Source organism: Sparus aurata, chromosome 9 (genome assembly GCF_900880675.1).
Source record: "Sparus aurata chromosome 9, fSpaAur1.1, whole genome shotgun sequence".
In the NCBI taxonomy this organism is placed as follows: Eukaryota; Metazoa; Chordata; class Actinopteri; order Spariformes; family Sparidae; genus Sparus; species Sparus aurata.
Window position 1 is genome coordinate 6,410,336 of NC_044195.1, and position 20,678 is coordinate 6,431,013.

Consider the following 20,678-nt stretch of genomic DNA (forward strand, 5'->3'; position numbering starts at 1 on the left):
AATGTACCTAAAAGGGTACAAACCCTTGTCGCACCAGGTGTACCTCTTTTAAAGACAATTTTGTACCCATTGGTGCTGGTACATTTTTGTACCTTATCAAAGTGTACCAGTTTAAGTACAATTGTGCACCTAGCATGCCAAAAATGTACCTTCAAATAATAATAATAATAAAACAAAAATGTATCCATAAAAGGGTACAATAGTGTACTTATATTGGTACCGCCCTGTGACAAGCTGTTTTGGACTCTAAAGAGACAAAAATGTACCACAATTTCTTGACCGTTCATTGCAATTTATTATTTCATACAATTTAGTCAAATACATTTCATTCATACAACTGTCATTTCTTAAATTTTGCAAACCTAAAAGAACGACAACAAACGAAACCTTAAACCTTAAACTGAGTACCTCAAAGACACAAACAGTCTGTCATCAACCAAATACGTGTCAAGAGCTTGATGGTCTAATTCATTTCCGTGTTCGAGCAGAGTCCAGTCCCTGTCAACTGTGACATGGTAAGCATGGAAATGACTTTCATAAAAGGAATCAACAGTTTTCCACACAACACCCACAACGTGTCCACATTCAGTATGTACTTGGTTTTAAAGAATAAAGGGACGGCTTCAGTGTGCACATGCCCTACAACAAAAACATCCCCAAGTGCATATTTAACAGTATTGACAGATACAGACGACACACGCTGAAGCACTTTATCCATAAACTGCACATTTTCATATCAACATGCTCAACATTGTTATAGTTTCAAAGTAGTTGCTGATAAAAGACAAAATATTTTGGTGTAAAAAAAACAAAACAAAACAAAAAAAGCCTTTGCAATTGTGGTGGCCAGTAATGCAAGGGTGGTCCCCCTTTGAGTTAATAAGGCAGGGAAGGCCCTGGATGCTGAGCTCGACACAACACAAGACTAATAATCAAAACAAACATTCCACTGGTATGGAAATTAAATTCTGTTCTTCCTCAAAAAAAAAAATCAAAAATGGATATCACTGTATTTGGAAAGAAATACTTACATTGTGTACTGTGACAATATTTCATACAAAGTCCCAATGATTTTGTTGCGGTATTTCTGTGTCTTTTGGACTGGTTCTTTGGCATCCAGCCGGCTCTGGACATCTCTTGGGAATTGCGGAATCGAAATGATTGCTGGCAGCCTGTGGCAGGAGGGTTCCAAACTGCAAGACAACAGAAAAAAAACATTGTCCGCCATGTCACAATCACCTAAGGAAGGCACCCCTATTTGTGAAATTGAACCTATTTCATAATCCCTAATTAAACAAGAACATGTATGCTGTGTCTGTTTGTGTTACACACAAAGACACACCAATTGCTCCAAACACATTCCAGTCTACAAGTGTTACCTTGTTGTGTCTTATGAATCACTTTCATACTCACAGGTCAGGCCTCATAATATGTATTACTATTAAAGGAAAAAACTTTTTTCCCCTGCTACAGTTCTTTGTTGTCTAATTCCTTTTAACAGGCCATGTGTGAAAATTTAGGCTGTAATAATAAAACAATTTGAGTGTTAGACCAGGAAGATGGTATTAAAACATTCACCAAACACTTGCCTTGATGTAAATGTTGCTGAAGAAGTAAGTTGAGGGCATTCCTCATCAGGCGCAGGGCTCGGGGTTAGACTGTTGTTCTCTTTCAACTTGGACACAAGCTGTTGGAATTTTATCTTCAAATTTTAACTTCAGTGGTGTCGGCTGGACCGTCCAACGGGATCAATTGAGAGAATATGGCGGGCCCAAACAACACTGCGGCAATCCGCCATCTGGCTATGGCACATACAGCTGGACTCTCATTGGTTGTGCTTTGAACGGTCGGCGGCAAACAGAGTTCAAATAATTTGTGCGCTGAGCGCAGCAGCGCTGCCGCCCTTTCGGTAGACAAACAATAGGAAAGCAAGCGCAAAGCAGTTTTACTGCTGATCATGTGTAGGTTTATTCACTCACCAGATTGGATTCTAACTACGTTAGATTTAAACATAAGCCAGTTACCGCTGTAGCTTGGAACTATGACATTAAATTCTATGGTCAGAAAAAAGAGCAGTGCCCAAGTAAACTTTTGCTTACTGATTAATACGGTTGTTAGGAAAAAAACTCTTAACTCCACTTAAAAGAAGTGATTAAACCGGGTTAGGTCTGGCTTGACTTACGTTAACCCAATTTACCCTCCATAACTCCTTGCAGTGAGGTTTCACAAGCTTGACTTTATATCTGAGCCGAACATGTAGTACCATCTTGTGAACCCTCCATTCAGCCTACCTATAATATTAAATTTTCTGCTTGGTGTTTGCCAAAGCTTAACTTACTTTACACGTACACAGCAAAACTGAAAATGTGTGTTAGCATTAAACAATTCGCAAACGTTAGCTCATTCTTGAGTGAGCTAACGTTAACTATGAAGCTAAAGTTAGCTGCCCATCAAGCTAACGCTCGGGTTGATACTAAAACTGAGAGCCAACTGTAATCCAGTTTGGATTTAAACTTACCTCTGAATCTCTGTGCTTCGGCTTCTGTGACCTCAATGCCGCCTATGCTGGTGATAATTTGTAGTAAATCCTCTGTTGAAACACTGGAGAGGGTTGAACCTGCTGCGCCCTCCGTGTCACTCTCACCAATCCGCCTGCAGGCTGCAGCGCGCGGGCCGAAAAGGAAAAAAAACGTTCGCCGCGAGACGTTGGCCAAGTATGCTGCATTCAGGTGCTGTGGAAAAAACAACTTAAAAACTGAAAAGCAAATCAACGTGTTGTTTATCACTCCGACCAATAAGACTAATATAACATTCTTTGTAGCCTTCAAGTTGTTTCCACATTAACCCTCTGGAGTCGATGATCACGCCGGCGTTTGTACCATGTTTGTACCATTATACCTTCTGTGTGTGTTGTGTGTGTGTGTATGTGTGCGCACAAACAAATTATGATAAAATTAATAATAATAAGTAATACTAATTAATACTTCAATTAATCTAAAAATATTGTGTTTAATCTTTAATCATCATGTTAATTCATATTAATAGTCCGACAGTAATAATAATAGGCTTAATAGGTTACCCAACAGTCCTACATTTTTTCACTTTATCAAACACAACACACTGTCTCTAATATTGAAGCTTTAGAGGGTAAATATGTGTACCTTAGGAGTACATATATGTACCTTTTGCTATTCTGGAACATTTATGTGCCTTTTTTACCCCCAAACGGTACACATAGGTACTTTAAAGTACAATAATTGGCCCTATAGGCTACAGTAGGACAGAACTGTACCTTCAAGTACAGAAATGTCTTCTGACAGGAACACTTTTTTGGCAAAGTCCAATCTCGTCAGGTCTCTGCCTGTCCAGAGTTCTTATGGTAACCACCCAGTATACAGTGGCCAATCTGATGTAGGTACTGTGTGCTATAGGCCATTTTTCGGTCCTTGGTCTTCTTCTAGCTAGGTACTCCAAGGTTACTGCAGACACGGTCAAGCATATTAACGAAACTGTTGGTGAGCCACATGCATCCAGATTAATCACCAGGGGATGGTGCTTTTTAAGGTTAGGCCATCCACCGGTTGTCCTTGGCGCCCTGCATTGTATTGACCACAGACTTCACAAACTTTGAGGCCATGGCAAATTTGATTTCCTTGAATCCAGGGCCGCTGCTTTTCCCAATCCTTCTGTGTATGTAGGGTGCCTGCATGGCCTGACAATGCATGCATAGTCTGCTACACTCCCTGCACCACTCTTCCTTTGGGTGTCTCGTTCCACTCCTCCATCCTCAAACATACCGCTCCTCCTCATCATTTCCTTGCCAGTGAGCTCCTTCCCTTACATGGGCCTCTGGTGAACCATGTTTAAATCCATGTTCAGCTGCAACTCGCTATCTTCTTCCACAAGTCCCGGTAGGCCACCATCTTACCTTTTACCCCTTCAAAGACACTTTCTTCCCAAACGGTGAGGTTTTGTTGAGGGCCTGGGCACAAAAGTGGCTGTTTGTTATTATTTTGGCCCTTTTTTCCTTTGTTTGTCCATTTTTCAGTGATGTATACAGTACTGTGGTTGCCTCTCCTTGTTGTACACTGCTGGATGTTCAGCCCTTCTGCAAGAAGCGTTTCTCTCCATTTTGCTTGAGAAGCGAGCCCCAGTGAAATGTCTGGGGGACCCATTCATAGGGTTTTTCTTCTGTCAGGACTGCATTCTGTGTTTTCTTGCTGGAAGGCAACCTTATGGCTGCCTGAATGACTTCTTGCAACTTTTCCAGTTTGTCATGGTCTGTAGCTGACCATGCCCAGGTCTTAATTGGTTCACATTCCTAACTATCGCCCTTCATTTTGAGACAGAAATATAGTGGTTTGAAATACATCTGGTAGCTGAGGAAGCGTTATCTCTAATAGCTGCATAGTCAGGGTTCCAGACTGCATTTTGCCACCAAAATTTGAGACAGTGCAACTAAACTTTACATGTAGTCATGCATGTGCGAACAGTTTTTTTTTACACTGGTACGTGGAAGGGGCAAATCAAAGAATCTGGAATCAGGAAGTGGCAGGCCAGTGTATGAGAGAGAGGGAGGGAATGGGGAATGGCACTGTAAGTGGCTACTGTGTGGAAGGGGCGGGTCCTAAAGTCATTCTGAGCGCGGAAGGAGATGGTTTCACTTTCAGCGAACAATGACGAAACAAACTCTTGACGCTTATTTTCTCTCCAATAAGCCTGGTAGTGTGCCAGAGTCATATCCTCAAAAATGAGATGGTACATCTCAAGGGGTTTTATCCTAATAAACAAACTTGAGCACACACACATATCCTAACTCAGAGGATGAGTCCAAGTCTGAAGACACATGTGTGGAGAAAAAGGGCAGAAAATACTGTTTACATAAGGAATGCCTTGTGCAAATTTGTATCTCAGAGAGGAGAATTCCATGAACTGAACACTACCCACTTAAAACACAAGACACTGGTCAAAAACAGTTTTAGTCTAAGGCATAAAATATGCTGTGACCTGTACTGCAATACAAATGCAATTCCACTGTCAGTTGCATTTAGAAGGCAAGGGGCTGTTAATCAGTGCTCTGAAGAGGCCAAATTACTCTTTAAGTTTAACACAGGCTTTTTCATTGCCAAGGAAGAACTGCCCTTTACCAAATATAAATGCAAACTTGACCTCCAAAGAAAGAAAGAACTCAAAATATAAACTCAATGAATGTTTGTTAATATTGTACTGTAATGACAGTAATAGTACTGTCTGTAAAACCTTATTTTTCTTATGTTGCTTGAATGTGTTGAGCTTCAGTCCTGCTGCAGTGATCACTTTTGCAGCCTGACCAGATGTTCTTCCTCAGTATCGCAGCAATACATGTATTCGATGTAGATAGTAGTTCCCAGGTCACCTAAGATGTCCATCACTGCAGATTGAAAGACATTAGGCAAGTTTTTTATATCCCTTTGCCAACCTTTGCCACACATACACCTTGCCTTCGGTGGTGAAGGTCTTCTTTTCTTGCAATTGCTTGGATAGACTCCTGCAAAAGATTCTATTTGCCAGATCTATGCAAGATTTAAGCTTTTTTACTTGCAGTGTTTGGAACCAGGTGGTTCGGTGGAACCAGGAATGTGTAGCCACTCTGGCAGATTAGGTGTTGAAGAGGGGTTTTATGGGGAGCCTTAGAAGGCTAGTCTCTGGTTTATGTTTATGTTTTAACCTTGCTGTGTTCAAAACATATGGACAAAAATGTCTCATATCACTTGTACTTTATGATCTGATAAATAAAATAGCTTAAGAGAAAACAACACAACAAAGCAGTTCCGAATGTTGAATTGATGGTGCTGTGAAGTTCTTAGAGCTGATACAGGCTGGATGTGTATGTGAAAAGCTTGTGTAGCACCACATAAAAATGCTGGTATGCTTAAAGTCAATGTCATTCAGATGGTATCATGTTTTTTTTCTAATTAAGTCATCCATTTTGGTGGTTTATTACATAATGCATCAAATTATAACATTTCTTGATAAAAAAAAAGTGCAACACCTGCATTGTGTAATTACTGACGCAATATGTAAGAACTTATTACAAAATGAGGCAAAGTTTATTACATATTGTGTTCAAGAATTCTATCACAAAATGTGGCAGAATATTACAAAATACATAAAATAACATAACATAACAAAACATAATGAATTGAAAATGTATTACATTATTACATAATGGGGTGTTATTACATAATTTACTGCTACAGCTGGGAATTGTGGGACAGAAAAACTTCCTTTCCTTTCATAAATACTAGTCCAGTGTTTCCTATGCTAAATGACATAATGTACTAAGAATTGATCACCTTTTCTCAGAATTTATAAAACTGGAAGAGTTCTTTTTATGGTTGCCATTACATCTGGGTCATTTCATACAATTAGGAACCTTCCTAAGCATAAAGGACTATGTGACAGCAGCACACAACTCCAACAAATGCAAGACATTCATTCTCATAGTAATCAAGACATTTCACTAAAAGCCACAAACTAGTGGTGGCACTCAAGGTGAAGTTAGGGGATCGACAGTCAATAGACTTCTTTCTCTGGGGACGATAACTCCAATCCAAACTTTCATGGCAATTAATCTGTAAATGTTGAGATATCTCATTCTGAACACATGCCACTTTGCATGGCTTAGGAGGCAACATACTGAAAAAGAAAAATCACCAACAATTTATCACTGTGCTCAAATTATTTTGTGTTGAATTTAAAGACTGTATGAGGCACACATTTTAGTTCAGCTATGATTAAGAAGAGTAAGTTTAATTTAATAGCACATTTGTAAGGATTGAATGTTGTTTTTATAAAACTGTGTGCTTTAAAAAGCTGAGAAACAATCCATCAGAGATGGGATGTATTTTTTTAATTTTTTCAATTTACACTTTTGACTAAATTGCTTAATGGTTTACTGAAGCCACAAGGAATCAGAACACGTAATGACTAGACAACGAATGAATTTTTTGTTTTGTTTTTGTACTTCTTCAGTTTCTGGGCATACTTTCAATTATTGGCTCTTCACTTTATTTTAGTTTGTAGGTGTTCACATACCAAATAGCTGCCATGAAGGACTGGCTTGTAACGCCAATGAAGAAACAGTACCTGCTTAATTCTGTGGGTCACGGACTTCCGTCAAGTAAAAAAATTGGAGTACAATTTAATTTTCTTCTGATGTGGATAATAACACCTGAAAAAAACACTACTAGAGGTTGGGAATGGAAACTCAGTTGTCTTCACTCAACTCCACACAGCCACCACCACAAAAAAAGTTACAGTCCTTATCTTAACTGACTACACCGTAAACTGGTGCTGTTTTGAAAGAAATAATGGAAAATTAACAAACCTGAAGTTGTTTCTCTGTTCTCGGCTCAGTCATTCTTACAGAATATCATATTGTAGCATAAGCAATGTACAGACACACATGTGATTCACAGCTTTTAACTACCCCTCACCGTGACATACACATTTGTCTATTCATGCTCATGGTCTCATTTAAGGAGTGTTTTTTTTAGTATGTTTGCCTCACTTGAGTCAGGCTGCAGCATCTTAAATGTAACTATAAGCTTGATTGATTTTCTGAACCAGGGATAACGAAAGGCATAAACCACAGGATTTAGACAGGAGTTAAGATAATACAACCATAACACAAAGGCTGCAGATGAATCACTGAGAAAGTTATGTTGGCCTGTAAGAACAACACAATAATATGGGCAGAGACATATCAGAAACAAAACTACAACAACACCAAGAGTCCTGGCTGCTTTCATTTCAGATTTCTTTGCAGTTACTTTCCCTGATTGTGTGACAGATGCAATATGAGGCCGCATGGCACGAGCCTGAGACACAGCCACTACAAATATTCTCATATACAAGACAACAATAACAGTAAAAGGAACAATGAAGGTAAAAGTGAGATCCGCAAGTCCAGCAATGTAGTTAATGAAAACTACACACTCCCCAATGCAGGAGTGATACCTGCCTGGTTGTTTCAATACATCCTTCAGGATCAGACTTTGAAAAATTATAGAGCATATCCAACACAGACAAACACACACCTGAACTCTTTTTTGTGTGATTTCACTGGAGTAATGCAAAGGATGACAAATAGCTACATAGCGGTCAACAGATACGAGCACCATGGTTCCTACTGAAGCTGAAGGAATAACATATCCTAGAGAATCATACAGAGTACACATGAGGTCACCGAGGAACCAGCAGCCGTCCAGGAGCATAACTGGAAGAAATATGTAGAGGCCCATGAAGAAAGAGAGAAAGCCAGAGAGAGGATGAGTAGGTTGGTGGGGGTATGGAGCTGCCTGGAGAGGAAGAACAGCATGAAGTTATCATTTCAATCATCATTCAGATAAGAGCAGATTAAGCACGTGACTGAAATATGATTAGATCACTATTTCTCACAGTTTAAATGTCAATGCTTTTTACTACTATTTATTTGTTTAATAAATAAATTAATGTCTACTTGAAGTGGGAAATAGAGATGATGACCAGGAGGTTAAGAGCTGCAGTGAGCAGAGAGCTGACGGTAAGCAGAATGGATATCAGCATTGTTTCAAAGTGAGGACGTATTGTCTTCCTGCAGGAGCTGTTGAGGAGTTGTGGAAAGCAGAGTTCTGTTTCCTCCAAGGTCTCCATCACCAGAGAGAGGAGAACCTGCTGATCATACAACTCATTTATCACTATCCTTCCAGCCCAGCCCTCCTTCCCCCTCACCTCTGCTGCTTTGGTCCACACCATAGAGATTGAAGTATTATGCCCTCTTGTTCATCCCCCTCAAAGTTGGTGACTTTGGTTTATGTTTATCTCCATATTTGGCCATCAGCCGGATGTCACAGGATAAAAGTTGGCTGAGCTCAAGTGGTAAATGTTGCTCACTGTGAGACTACATTCTTGAGCTAACCTGTGTGCACTTGGGATTATCCAAGATGGCAGAATCAATTTGTTCCTAATCCTGGAAATGTATGTAAAATCATCCCAAAACACTTATCCTGGTCTAGTCTAAAGTAAATTCAAAGCTGTTGGTGAACCATTTGGAGTACAGATCTTTCGAAACGTTATTAAGTTGATTTTTACTTGGAGTGCTGGGTTAAAAGGAATCTGAATTATCGCTTAAAGTTTTTGATACAAAAACAAGTCTGAAGATGACCTGTAACATCCTCTATAAACTGGAGACAATGGGCCCTACAGTGCTCTGTCTTAAGTGTAAGTGCACTAGTATATTTACGGCGTCTTCAAGCCCATTTAGCTGCTTTTACGATTGATAATCGGCGAGCAGGTGCAAATAGGTGGTATTTTGGCTGTGAATTAGCCATGGGTGTGTTTTGGGCGGAACATAAATCGAACTTATCTGAGTGTCGTGTCCACTTCCCTTCCCCTTCACTGCATATGAAAAAATACACTGATATTTAACTGAGGAGGAGGACAAGTGATGCTGAGTCCCTCTGTGGTTGAATGGATCTCAGTCGGTGGATCAGAGGAGTCATATAATGTGTCATCCTGATCAATAACCAGTGGGATAAGAACAAAGAAATATGTCCTTAATGAGGAAACTACATAACCTGCAGCAACCCTCCAGCAGCAGAAACTATATGTGTATCCCTACATTAACCCTGTAAGACCCAAATATAGAAAAACCTAAAAAAAATTTTTTTTGACCCTTCAGATGTTGTTGTTGGAGGCCTCTGATGCAAAAATTCAAGAGTTTTTGAAAAAAAAAATGTTTATGTACGTTTTTAGAGAAATGTTGTGATATTGCAACGTTGGGCTTAGGTGGGAGCAGAATTTCTGTATGTGTACTCATGTTCTCTGAACAACAATTCAGAACAACTAAGGATTCATTTGCAGAGTTGATTGCTTACTTAGCCCCATAAAGGTATATAACATTAATAATAATCACACATTCATATTTTCATGAAGAATTATTATTATTATTTTTTTTTTATTAAATAGCTTTTTCTAGTGACTTCTTCATTCCTTTTTTTCCTTTTCATGGCTGACTTTCATTCATAGTGAAAGTCCCACAAACAGTTCTTGTCCTCTGAAAAGCAAAGGTGAACATCACACTTGCTGCATTGCATGTTAGTGTATCCTTTAGTGCAGTGACCCCAATGACATTTACAATGACTATGTAAATGTGGTAAAAAACAAGATAAAATGTAACAGATTGTTTTTTAGGGTGGCTAAACGTAACGTTGTAATATTACAACAGTGGGTCTTAGAGGGTTAACATGCACATTTTTTGCACAAGGAACAGCTGATTAACTTCACTGATTATTTAAAACTCCTAACTTGTTTCCTTCGGAGAGTTTATAACTACAGCTTTTAGTTTGCCATGACTTAAGACACAGTACATTACTGTGTTTATGGGAATGTTTAAAATAACTGCAAGCAGCCTCTCAAATAGGCATATCTAATGTGCTCTTTAAATAGCAGGAAACAGACTGCACTTTTGACTTTGCTGCCTCAAGAAAGCAATCCAACATCAGTGCGCCTGACCACACATCATTTAAGACCAACACGCCCAGGGGTGCACAGGTGGGTGCTAGTACATGTCTTATTTACACAACGTGGGCTTGAAAGTGACAACTGCGTTGAAACTAGAATTTACCGGTGCTTAGCATAAGATAGAACAGGTCCACATCATGTAGTCTTATATGGTCCACGTTCAGTTTACTAAAGATATTACTGAAAATGGACTCCTCACGCTTAAAAAAAAAGTACCCCTAATAGCATCAGCAGAGTAACAAAGGTAAACAGTTACAGTTCTTTATTTCCTTGTCTATGCTAATTTTGTGCATATTAAATAGTCAAAAAAGGGCTTAAAATCTATTACAAGAAAAAAAAATGCATAGAACTACATACACTTGATTTCCAAATGTATAGCTTTAAAAACTGAAACTGATTACATATTACTGGGTTTCAAATCTCATTGGCTACATAATGCATAAATCATGCAGAGGCTCATGTTAGTTGCTCAGAAGAGAGGATCACTTATTGGTTCTTGAATCTGCTCAAATGAGCTTTTAATCAAATGGCGGTAATCTAAAGATCTCCAATGGAGAGGGATAATGGTGTCTGTAAGGGGGTTTTGACAAATACATACACAAACAATGGAAAACTGTATGTAGGTGAAATGGATCTACTTGACATTTGGGAATAAGAGAAAAGTTTTTGTTTGACTTTGATGTACTACTGAAACATCAAGACAGTTTGTTGGCGACTTGGCAAAACTTTTTTTATTGTTTTTTTTTATTGACTGTACTTTGCTGATGTGGTTTTATCTTGAAGTGGTTTGCATGAATAGACAACATGTATTGTATGATTGTATATTAAATTGAGACGTTGGCCTATTTGCTTAGCTGTGATTGTAAAGTTTGGCAAACTAGCAAGAAGCTGACTTTTAAGAGATTAACAGCAAATGACCTCTGGTGTTTTTGTTTGAGTGTTTTTGTTCACCAGCAGCTACAACACTTTACTGTAGCATAGCCTTAAGCTATTGAGCAATGACACACATTGAGAGTTTGTGCGTCTGTGTGTTGGAATTCAATTGAGCCTCTCAGTGAACTTAGTATTCACTAGTCACTCTTTCTCCTCTTTATGCTCTCTGTGCATTCATTGGGCTCTATCCTAACGATCTGAAATGCAAGTATCAAACGCAGGCGCTGTTGCTATTATGCCGGCGGGATAAATGACTCTTGTGCCTGACGCAAATCTAAAATGGGTTGGGCTGAAGTAGCTACATTACTCATAGGTGTGGTTTGGGCGTAACGTGCAATAAACCAATCAGAGCGTCATCTTGCATTCCCTTTAAAAGCAGGCGCACTTGTTCCATGGCGGATTGCTATTATAATGGCGAATTTGCCAGGTGCACGCCAGGAGCGGTTCACAGCCGAGGAGACCGACGTTCTCGTCAGGGCTGTAAAAGACCGAGGAGTGGCCTTGTATGGGGATGGAAGAAATCCATCCAAATTAGCTTTGGTTAAACGGGCCAGGGAGGAAATTGCCACAATTGTTTCTACGGCTGGCATCCCCAGGACATTGCAGCGTGCCTTGGGAGCGGTGCGCATGGGCTGAGCATTGCGCAAGAGCCAGCTGAGGAGGAAGCAGCGCAAACACCAAGGTGCAGAGGATCCAGACCCACTACACGCCGTGGCAGCATTGTCAGACCCGCACTCCCAGATCTCAACCTTTCTCACAGGCTAGAGTGAATTTTCTGGGACAGTACTGATGTTCTGGCCCAAGATGATGATCACTGATCAAGTGGCGAGAGCCTGAAGAGCCCCTCCAGGAGCTCGCACCCTCTCACTGTGCGCAGAGATGCACCTTCTGGCCTCTCGCTTGAAATCAGACCACCTTTTTTTTACCTCCTTTTTTGCTATGCCAAAACTGAAGCCCCCAAATAATACTAATTTCCGTCTGTCAGTTTGATTAATCATTACCTCAAGTTCACAGTCCATGAAACAATGCTTACTCAACTGCTTCTCTGCCTCTGACATTTCTCCTCAACACTAAACTAAATTCTGGCCCTTTACATGTAAACCAGGTTATTGGGGGCATGTTTAGAGCCATTTATTGTAAATTGTGCAGATGGTCAGACACCTGTGGATGTGTGTAAAATTTCAGGATGATTGAGATGTATGAGGGAACAGATGTACGTTGGGTTTTATAAATCTGACAAATAGACTGTGTATGCATGTTTCCTGTTTTCTGCACCTGAATGTACACAGGATTTCATACATTTGGCCCCATGTGTATGCACTGTTTGGGTGAGCAACCCTGGACCTGAGGCATGGGCTGGATAACACTTTTTAATCTTAAACAACATTGTTGTAGGTCTCCATTTATAAACACAAGTAACCTACACATTGAATAGTTCTGTTGTGATCGGAGCATGATATGATTTTTTCAATGAACTGAATGACCCTGAGCTGATATTTTTGTAATATGCTCAGGCCCAAGTGTTGATTGTTTTACTGTACAAAAAAGATACTTATTTGACACTGAAATGGACTTTAGTAATAATTATATTGAAATACCCAGCTGTTTAGATTTTTTTCACTGTTTTTTAGGCTGATGTTACATATTTCATTTACAATCAGTGGGCTACTTTTTGCTTAATATATTTTGTCGAAGATGGGGGGGGGATCGAGTAGGCCTGCATATCTATCTGTATTTATACTCTGTTTAGGCCTGCATATGCCAGGATGGCTTTTTTTATAATGTTTTGTCCATTATAGCAGCCCCCAGTAAATATATACATAATAAAACACTTATTCAGACCTATTTATAGTATTGGTGGGCTAATTTAGGGCAAATAGAGACCCATAAGCCTTGTCCCCAGTCTGGATTTTCCTATGCCATCAACCTCATCCATCTTGTCTGTCATGGTGCCTCGTTGGCCAAATCAAATATCGTTACTGCTTTCAAATCACTGTCCATACATCCAGATTTCCTGAGGTTCTTTGTGTTGTTTTTTGGGAAAGGTTCTTTCTCTTTCGTCATCCATCTTACCTTCTGATGAAAGAGCAGCCCAAAAAAACTCAACAATCACCAATTTCCACATGTCATTCACCTTCTGGATGACTTTCTCCTCTATCTCCTTATATATTACAAATGCCCTCCTTGCCCTCCAATGTACCAAGCATCATCTTTCTGTCCCTGCTTGAACACCTAAATTTCACCATCATCCCTCGTAATCGATCATTCATCTCTGACTTACTGTCCCTGTATTCAACCATTCTGTCCCTCCATGAGAACATCATCATGGACAAATCCTGCAAATTGGAGATGGGATTGTGGCACACTTTATTTTTCTGTATGACAATCTATGACCTGTGATTATCTTCAAGGGCTTCAACCGATGGACTGGTGCCAGCAAAGCAAGCCTGATTAATCCTCAGGGTGCTCTATGACAACCACCTTACTCAACACAAAGATTTCCAGCTGCAGGCCAACACAGCACCCTTAATCAGATTTGGAGGTATCTATGGCAGCAGATGGTTTGCTGCCAATTGGCCTCCAGAACTGTCCTCTCTCCTCATACCAACTTCATCACTGCCATACTTTGGTGGCATTAGTGGTCCAAAAGTGTTGTGGAATTTCGGCTCACTTGACCATTCAGGAGAGATGAAGACTCAGAGACACTGATGACTTACATTGAAGGAGTTTTTACAAACTTGATCAAAGAGGAACAACATAACAACACATCTGTGTGCAACCTTTTTAGTTTCAGGTTATATCTACAGCTCAGAAAGCATCCCTCCCACACATGGTTATCTGTTTGACAACAAGGAAGGCGGAAGTTACTGCAGAGTTTTTTCACCTCTGGCCAAGTGAGAAATAGCAAGAAAATGGGCAGCAGACAGTAAGCCATCCTGCAAAGTCACGCAAATAATCAGCTTTGGCTTGTTTTGGTTTGTCAGCATCTGTTCTGTAAACATATGTAGCTTGGAATGGCTAAGTTGTAAAGACCATGATATATAAACTCATAGAGCAGATGTCATTGTGATCTTATCCAGACCTTAACGTGTTTATAGCATACCTATGTGATCAGCCTCCTATTGTATGAATGCACATCATTAATTCATCCAGAAACTGACCTTAATTTAGCCCAACAAAAGTTCATCATTAAAATCCTCACCCTATACTGGTCGATCCATATTTAGCCACCATTTCCACCTAAACCAGCCCCTCCACCTTTTCAATCAGTCCTTGCAGGTGAAGTTTTAAGTCCTAAGACAACCTACCAACAAACCTTCCACCTTCCTTGCTAGCCACCTTCCAGGTTTATGTCTGCAGTATTCATTTCCTCATCAAACTGCTTTTTTGAGCAAAGGCTCCTTCTATTTCTCACCTCCACGTCAACATGCCAATCGAGAGTCTACAAAAGGAAAAACCGTAGCATTCAACAACTACTTGACAGTCTCTCTCACTATATTTCTTTCTGGTTGTTTATAGCCCCTATTAAACAAGACACTAAGAACGCATTGGGCACATTGTCAAAGAACTTTTAATAGATCATCTTAAGAGGGGTTGAGGAATGGTGGTTAGGAAAAGACTTAAGGTGTAATTATTTGAACTTGTGAAATCAGGACTCGGAGTGGGGGCATATCATGATGAGAAAGTGGCTTGGTGAAAATGGCAGTGGAACCAGGAATGTGTAGCCACTCTGGCAGATTAGGTGTTGAAGAGGGGTTTTATGGGGAGCCTTAGAAGGCTAGTCTCTGGTTTATGTTTATGTTTTAACCCTGCTGCGTTCAAAACATATGGAAATAAATGTCTCATTTCACTTTTACTTTATGATCTGATAAATAAAATAGCTTAAGAGAAAACAATACAACAAATCAACTCCAAATGTTGAACTGATAGTGCTGTGAAGTTCTTAGAGCTGATACAGGCTGCATGTGTAATGTGAAAAGCTTGTGTAGCCCCACATTATGTAATAACGCCCTATTATGTATTAATGTAATACATTTTCAATTCCTTATGTAATAACCCCACATTTTGTAATAAACTTTGCTGCATTTTGTAATAAGGTCTTACTTATTGCATCAGTAATTACAAAATGCAGGTGTTGCACTTCTTTATCAAGAACATGTAATAATTTGGTGCATTATATAATAAAAAACCAAAATGGATGTCTTAATTAGAAAAAAACATTATACCATCAGAACGACATTGACTTTAAGCATACCAGTAGGAATCGCAAATATGAATTAATTTTAAAAACTAGTAGGATGTTCCATTGGTCAAATCTAAATCAAATATAACTGAATTCATAGATAATGTGTTTGAAAGCTCATAAAGACAAAAACTGCACTAAATGAGTGTTATTGGCATGAAGATTATCGGTGCACTGAAATGAAGACATACACACATGCAATCTGGATTATGTTATGCAAATATTATACGTTATAGAAAGCAGACAAAACATGAAAACAAATATGGAACAGAAAATGTAACACATTTGGCCCTTTATCTATAGTTATAGGAAGAACAAACCAGGAGCTGACAACTTATTCTCTAAATTAAAAAGATAAAAATCAATATCACGTTATAACGTGATAAGTTGGTCTCGGGTGGAGGGGCGGAAGTGTTTATTCAGACCGTTGATTCAGACTCGATCAGGTGGTGGAGGGTGAGGTGAGCTGCTGGGGCTGTGTCTATATGTGCTGAATGTAACCATCAGAATATAACTTTTCTGATCAACCAGCTTAACTGGCCAAAGCTCTCTCTCTCTCTCTCTCTCTCTCTCTCTCTCTCTCTCTCTCTCTCTCTCTCTCTCTCTCTCTCTCTCTCCCTCTCTGTCTGTCTGTCTGTCTGTCTGTCTGTCTCTCAAACCATCAGACACAAATCAAATTAAAGCTGAAAGCACCCCTCGGTACTTCCGTACTAAACCCAAAAGTTACTTTTTTCTTTGCTAGAATTTAGAGAAAAAAGTTGTCAGCTCTTGTCTGTAGACTACTTTTCCCTCATATATATTGTGAGAGTTTGTTTTACATATCCTATAACTACAGATAAAGGGCTAAATTTGTTACATTTTCTGTTCCATATTAGTTTTTGTGTTTTGTTTGCTTTCTATCATGTATAATGTTTGCATAACATAATCCAGATTGCATGTGTGTGTCTTCCAACATTTCAGCGACCAATAATGTTTGTGCCAATAACACTCATTTAGTTCAGATTTTGTCTCTATGAGCTTTCAAACACATTCTCTACAAATTCAGTTACATTTGATTTAGATTTGACCAATGAAACATCCTACTAGTTTTTAAAATGAATTACGATTCATGCTGGTATGCTTAAAGTCAATGTCATTCAGATGGTATCATGTTTTTTTCTAATTAAGACATCCATTTTGGTGGTTTATTACAAAATGCACCAAATTATTACATTTTCTTGACAAAAAAGTGCGACACCTGCATTTTGATATTACTGAAGCAATATGCAAGAACTTATTACCAGGGTTCGTACGGGTGCTTGAAATCCTTGAAAGTGCTTGAATTTCAATGTTGGGTTTTCAAGGTCTGAAAAGTGCTTGGATTTTAGTTTAAGTGCTTGAAAGTGCTTGACATTATAACTCTGTGTCTTTCACAAAATTGGGATCAGACTGGATAATTAATTTCTGAAGTTTTTGCTATTATAGAATATAATTTGAGATGTTTACAGCATAATTCAATGTACATAATTGTGATAAAAAGTGAAGAAAAAAATCATAAGTATATATATTCCTTTAGATACGTATTTTACCGCAATTTACAGCAATAATGTGCTGGAAAATCTTAAAAATGACCCTTAAAAGTGCTTGAAAAGTGCTTGAATTTGACCTTGAAAAATGTTCAAGAATTTTTATAACAAAATGTGGCAGATTTACAAAATACATGAAATAACATAACAAAACAAAACATAATGAATTGAAAATGTATTACATTATTACATAATGGGGTGTTATTACATAATTTGGTACTACAACTTGGAATTGTGGGACAGAAAAACTTCCTTTCCTTTCATAAAAAATAGTTCAGTGTTTCCTATGCTAAATGACATAATGTACTAAGAACTGATCACCTTTTCTCAGAATTTATAAAACTGGAAGAGCTCTTTTTATGGTTGCCATTACATCTGGGTCATTTCATACAATTAGGAACCTTCCTAAGCATAAAGGACTATGTGACAGCAGCACACAACTCCAACAAATGCAAGACATTCATTCTCATAGTAATCAAGACATTTCACTAAAAGCCACAAATGTCAAATAGTGGTGGCACTCGCGGTGAAGTTAGGGGATAGGGGAGGCCATCAGAGATGGATGGTTTACTGAAACCACAAGGAATCAGAACACATGATGACTAGAAAACGAATAGACCAAAAGTCAAACGTTGCTACAAGAGAGCTGGTATGCTTCAATTTTGTTGATTTTTTTGTTTTGTTTTTGTACTTCTTCAGTTTCTGGGCTTACTTTCAATTATTGGCTCCTCACATTATTTTAAGGTGTTAGCATACCAAATAGCTGCCATGAAGGACTGGCTTGTATCGCCAATGAAGAAACAGTACCTGCTTAATTCTGTGGGTCACGGACTTCAGTCAAGAAAAAAAATGGAGTACAATTTCATTTTCTTCTGATCTGGATAATAACATCTGAAAAAACACTACTAAAAGTTGGGAATGGAAACTCAGTTGTCTTGACTCCACTCCACACAGCCACCACCGCAAAAAAAGTTACAGTCCTGATCTTAACAAACTACACGGTAAACCTAGGCTATTTTGAAAGAAATAATGGAAAATTAACAAACCTGGAGTTGTTTCTCTGTGCTCGACTCGGTCATTCTCAGAGAATATCATATTGTAGCATGAGCAATGTACAGACACACATGTGATTCACAGCTTTTAACTACCTCTCACCGTGACATACACATTTTTCTATTCATGCTCAGGGTCTCATTTCAGGAGTGTTTTTTCAGTATGTTTGCCTCACTTGAGTCAGGCTGCAGTATCTGAAATGTAACTATGAGCTTCACTGATTTTCTTAACCAGGGATAACAAAAGGCATAAACCACAGGATTTAGACAGGAGTTAAAACCATACAACCATAACACAAAGGCTGCAGATGAAGCATTGAGAAATTTATCTTGGCCTGTAAGTTCAACACAATAATATGGGCAGAGACATATTAGAAACAAAACTACAACAACACCAAGAGTCCTGGCTGCTTTCATTTCAGATTTCTTTGCAGTTACTTTCCCTGATTGTGTGACAGCTGTAATATGAGGCCGCATGGCACGAGCCTGAGACACAGCCACTACAAATATTCTCATATACAAGACAACAATAACAGTAATGGGAACAATGAAGGAAATAGTGAGATCTGCAAGTCCAGCAATGTAGTTGATGAAAACTACACACTCCCCAATGCAGGAGTGATACCTGCCTGGTTGTTTCAATACATCCTTCAGGATCAGACTTTGAAAAATTACAGAGCATATCCAACACAGACAAACACACACCTGAACTCTTTTTTGTGTGATTTCACTGGAGTAATGCAAAGGATGACAAATAGCTACATAGCGGTCAACAGATATGAGCACCATAGATCCTACTGAAGCTGAGGCAATAACATATCCTAGATAATCATACAGAGTACACATGAGGTCACCGAGGAACCAGCAGCCGTCTATGAGCAGAATTGGAAGGAACATGTAGAGGCCCGCGAAGAAATCTGAGAAAGCCAGAGAGAGGATGAGGAGGTTGGTGGGGGTGTGGAGCTGCCTGGAGAGGAAGAACAGTATGACGTTATCATATCAGTCATCATCAGATAACAGCAGATTGTGCAGATAATTGAAATATGATCAGATCACTATTTCTCACAGTTTAAATGTCAATGCTTTTTTACTACTATTCATTCGTTTCATAATTAAATGAATGTCTACTTGAAGTGGGAGATAGAGATGATGACCAGCAGGTTAAGAGCTGCAGTGAGCAGAGAGCTAAAGGAAAGCAGAATGGAAATCAGCGTAATCTTAAAGTGAGGATGTATTGTCTTCCTGCAGGAGCTGTTGAGGAGTTGTGGGAAGCAGAGTTCTGTTTCCTCCAAGGTCTCCATCACCAGAGAGAGGAGAACCTGCTGATCATAGAACACATTTATCATTTATCACTTCCAGCCCAGCCCTCCTTCCCCCTCACCTCTGCTGCTTTGGTCCACACCATAGAGATTGAAGTATTATGCCCTCTTGTTCATCCCCCTCAACGTTGGTGACTTTGGTTTATGTTTATCTCCATATTTTGCTATCTGCCAGATGTCACAGGTCAAAGTTGGCTGAGGTCAAGTGGTAAATGTTGCTCTTTGTGAGACTACATTCTTGAGCTAACCTGTGCGCACTTGGGATTATCCAAGATGGCAGAATCAATTTGTTCCTAATCCTGGAAATGTATGTAAAATTATCCCAAAAAACTTATCCTGGTCTAGTCTAAAGTAAATTCAAAGCTGTTGGTGAACCATTTGGAGTACAGATCTTTCGAAAGGTTATTAAGTTGATTTTTACTTGGAGTGCTGGGTTAGAGGAATCTGAATTATCGCTTCAAGTTTTTAATACAAAAACAAGTCTGAAGATGAACTTTAACAGCCTCTATAAACTGGAGACAATGGGCCCTACAGTGCTCTGTCTTAAGTGTTATGCACTAGTATATTTACGGCGTCTTCAAGACCATTTAGCTGCTTTTACAATTGATAATCTGCGAGCAGGTGCAAATAGGTGGTATTTCGAATGTGAATTAGCCATGGGTGTGTTTTGGGTGGAACATAAATCAAACTAATCTGAGTGTTGTGTCCTCTTCCCTTCCCCTTCACTGCATATGAAAAAATACACTGATATTTAACTGAGGAGGAGGAGAAGCGATGCACTGTAAAACCTAACAGTACATCTTACTAAAAGAAATAAGTAGACTTAACTTAAATCTCAAAAATTGTTGGGGTAACTCATTCACCTGCATTAACTGAACTTGAAAAATAATACTTGATGTAATAACTTTTGTTTTGAGTGCTGCTCAAATATGGAACATTTTAAGTACAACTTATTCCAGTGTGTTCCATTGACTTATTTAAGTGTAGCTATTGTAATTGGCCCTCTGTTTTTGGTTGGGAA

At 39.0% G+C, this 20,678-nt stretch overlaps 1 protein-coding gene and 1 pseudogene across 1 annotated transcript; both read right to left on the minus strand.

Annotated features, from left to right (window-relative positions):
- Positions 1–7,514: 7,514 nt before the first annotated feature.
- On the minus strand, positions 7,515–8,778 carry LOC115588131 (trace amine-associated receptor 13c-like; annotated as a pseudogene).
- Positions 8,779–18,482: 9,704 nt separating this feature from the next.
- On the minus strand, positions 18,483–19,639 carry LOC115588132 (trace amine-associated receptor 13c-like). The gene is made up of 2 exons (XM_030428517.1): positions 19,467–19,639; positions 18,483–19,305 (listed from the first exon to the last, which is right to left on the minus strand). Exons 1-2 carry the CDS (start codon positions 19,637–19,639, stop codon positions 18,483–18,485), a joined length of 996 nt encoding a protein of 331 aa, XP_030284377.1.
- Between the last annotated feature and the right edge of the window lie 1,039 nt (positions 19,640–20,678).

Bases quoted from the DNA above. Each gene is read 5' to 3' on its own strand.
- LOC115588132 (XM_030428517.1), bottom strand. From the start codon at position 19,639: ATGGAGACCTTGGAGGAAACAGAACTCTGCTTCCCACAACTCCTCAAC. The intron at 19,306-19,466 runs GTAGACATTCAT...CTTCCTCTCCAG, and splicing joins ATCTCTATCTCCCACTTCAA to GCAGCTCCACACCCCCACCA.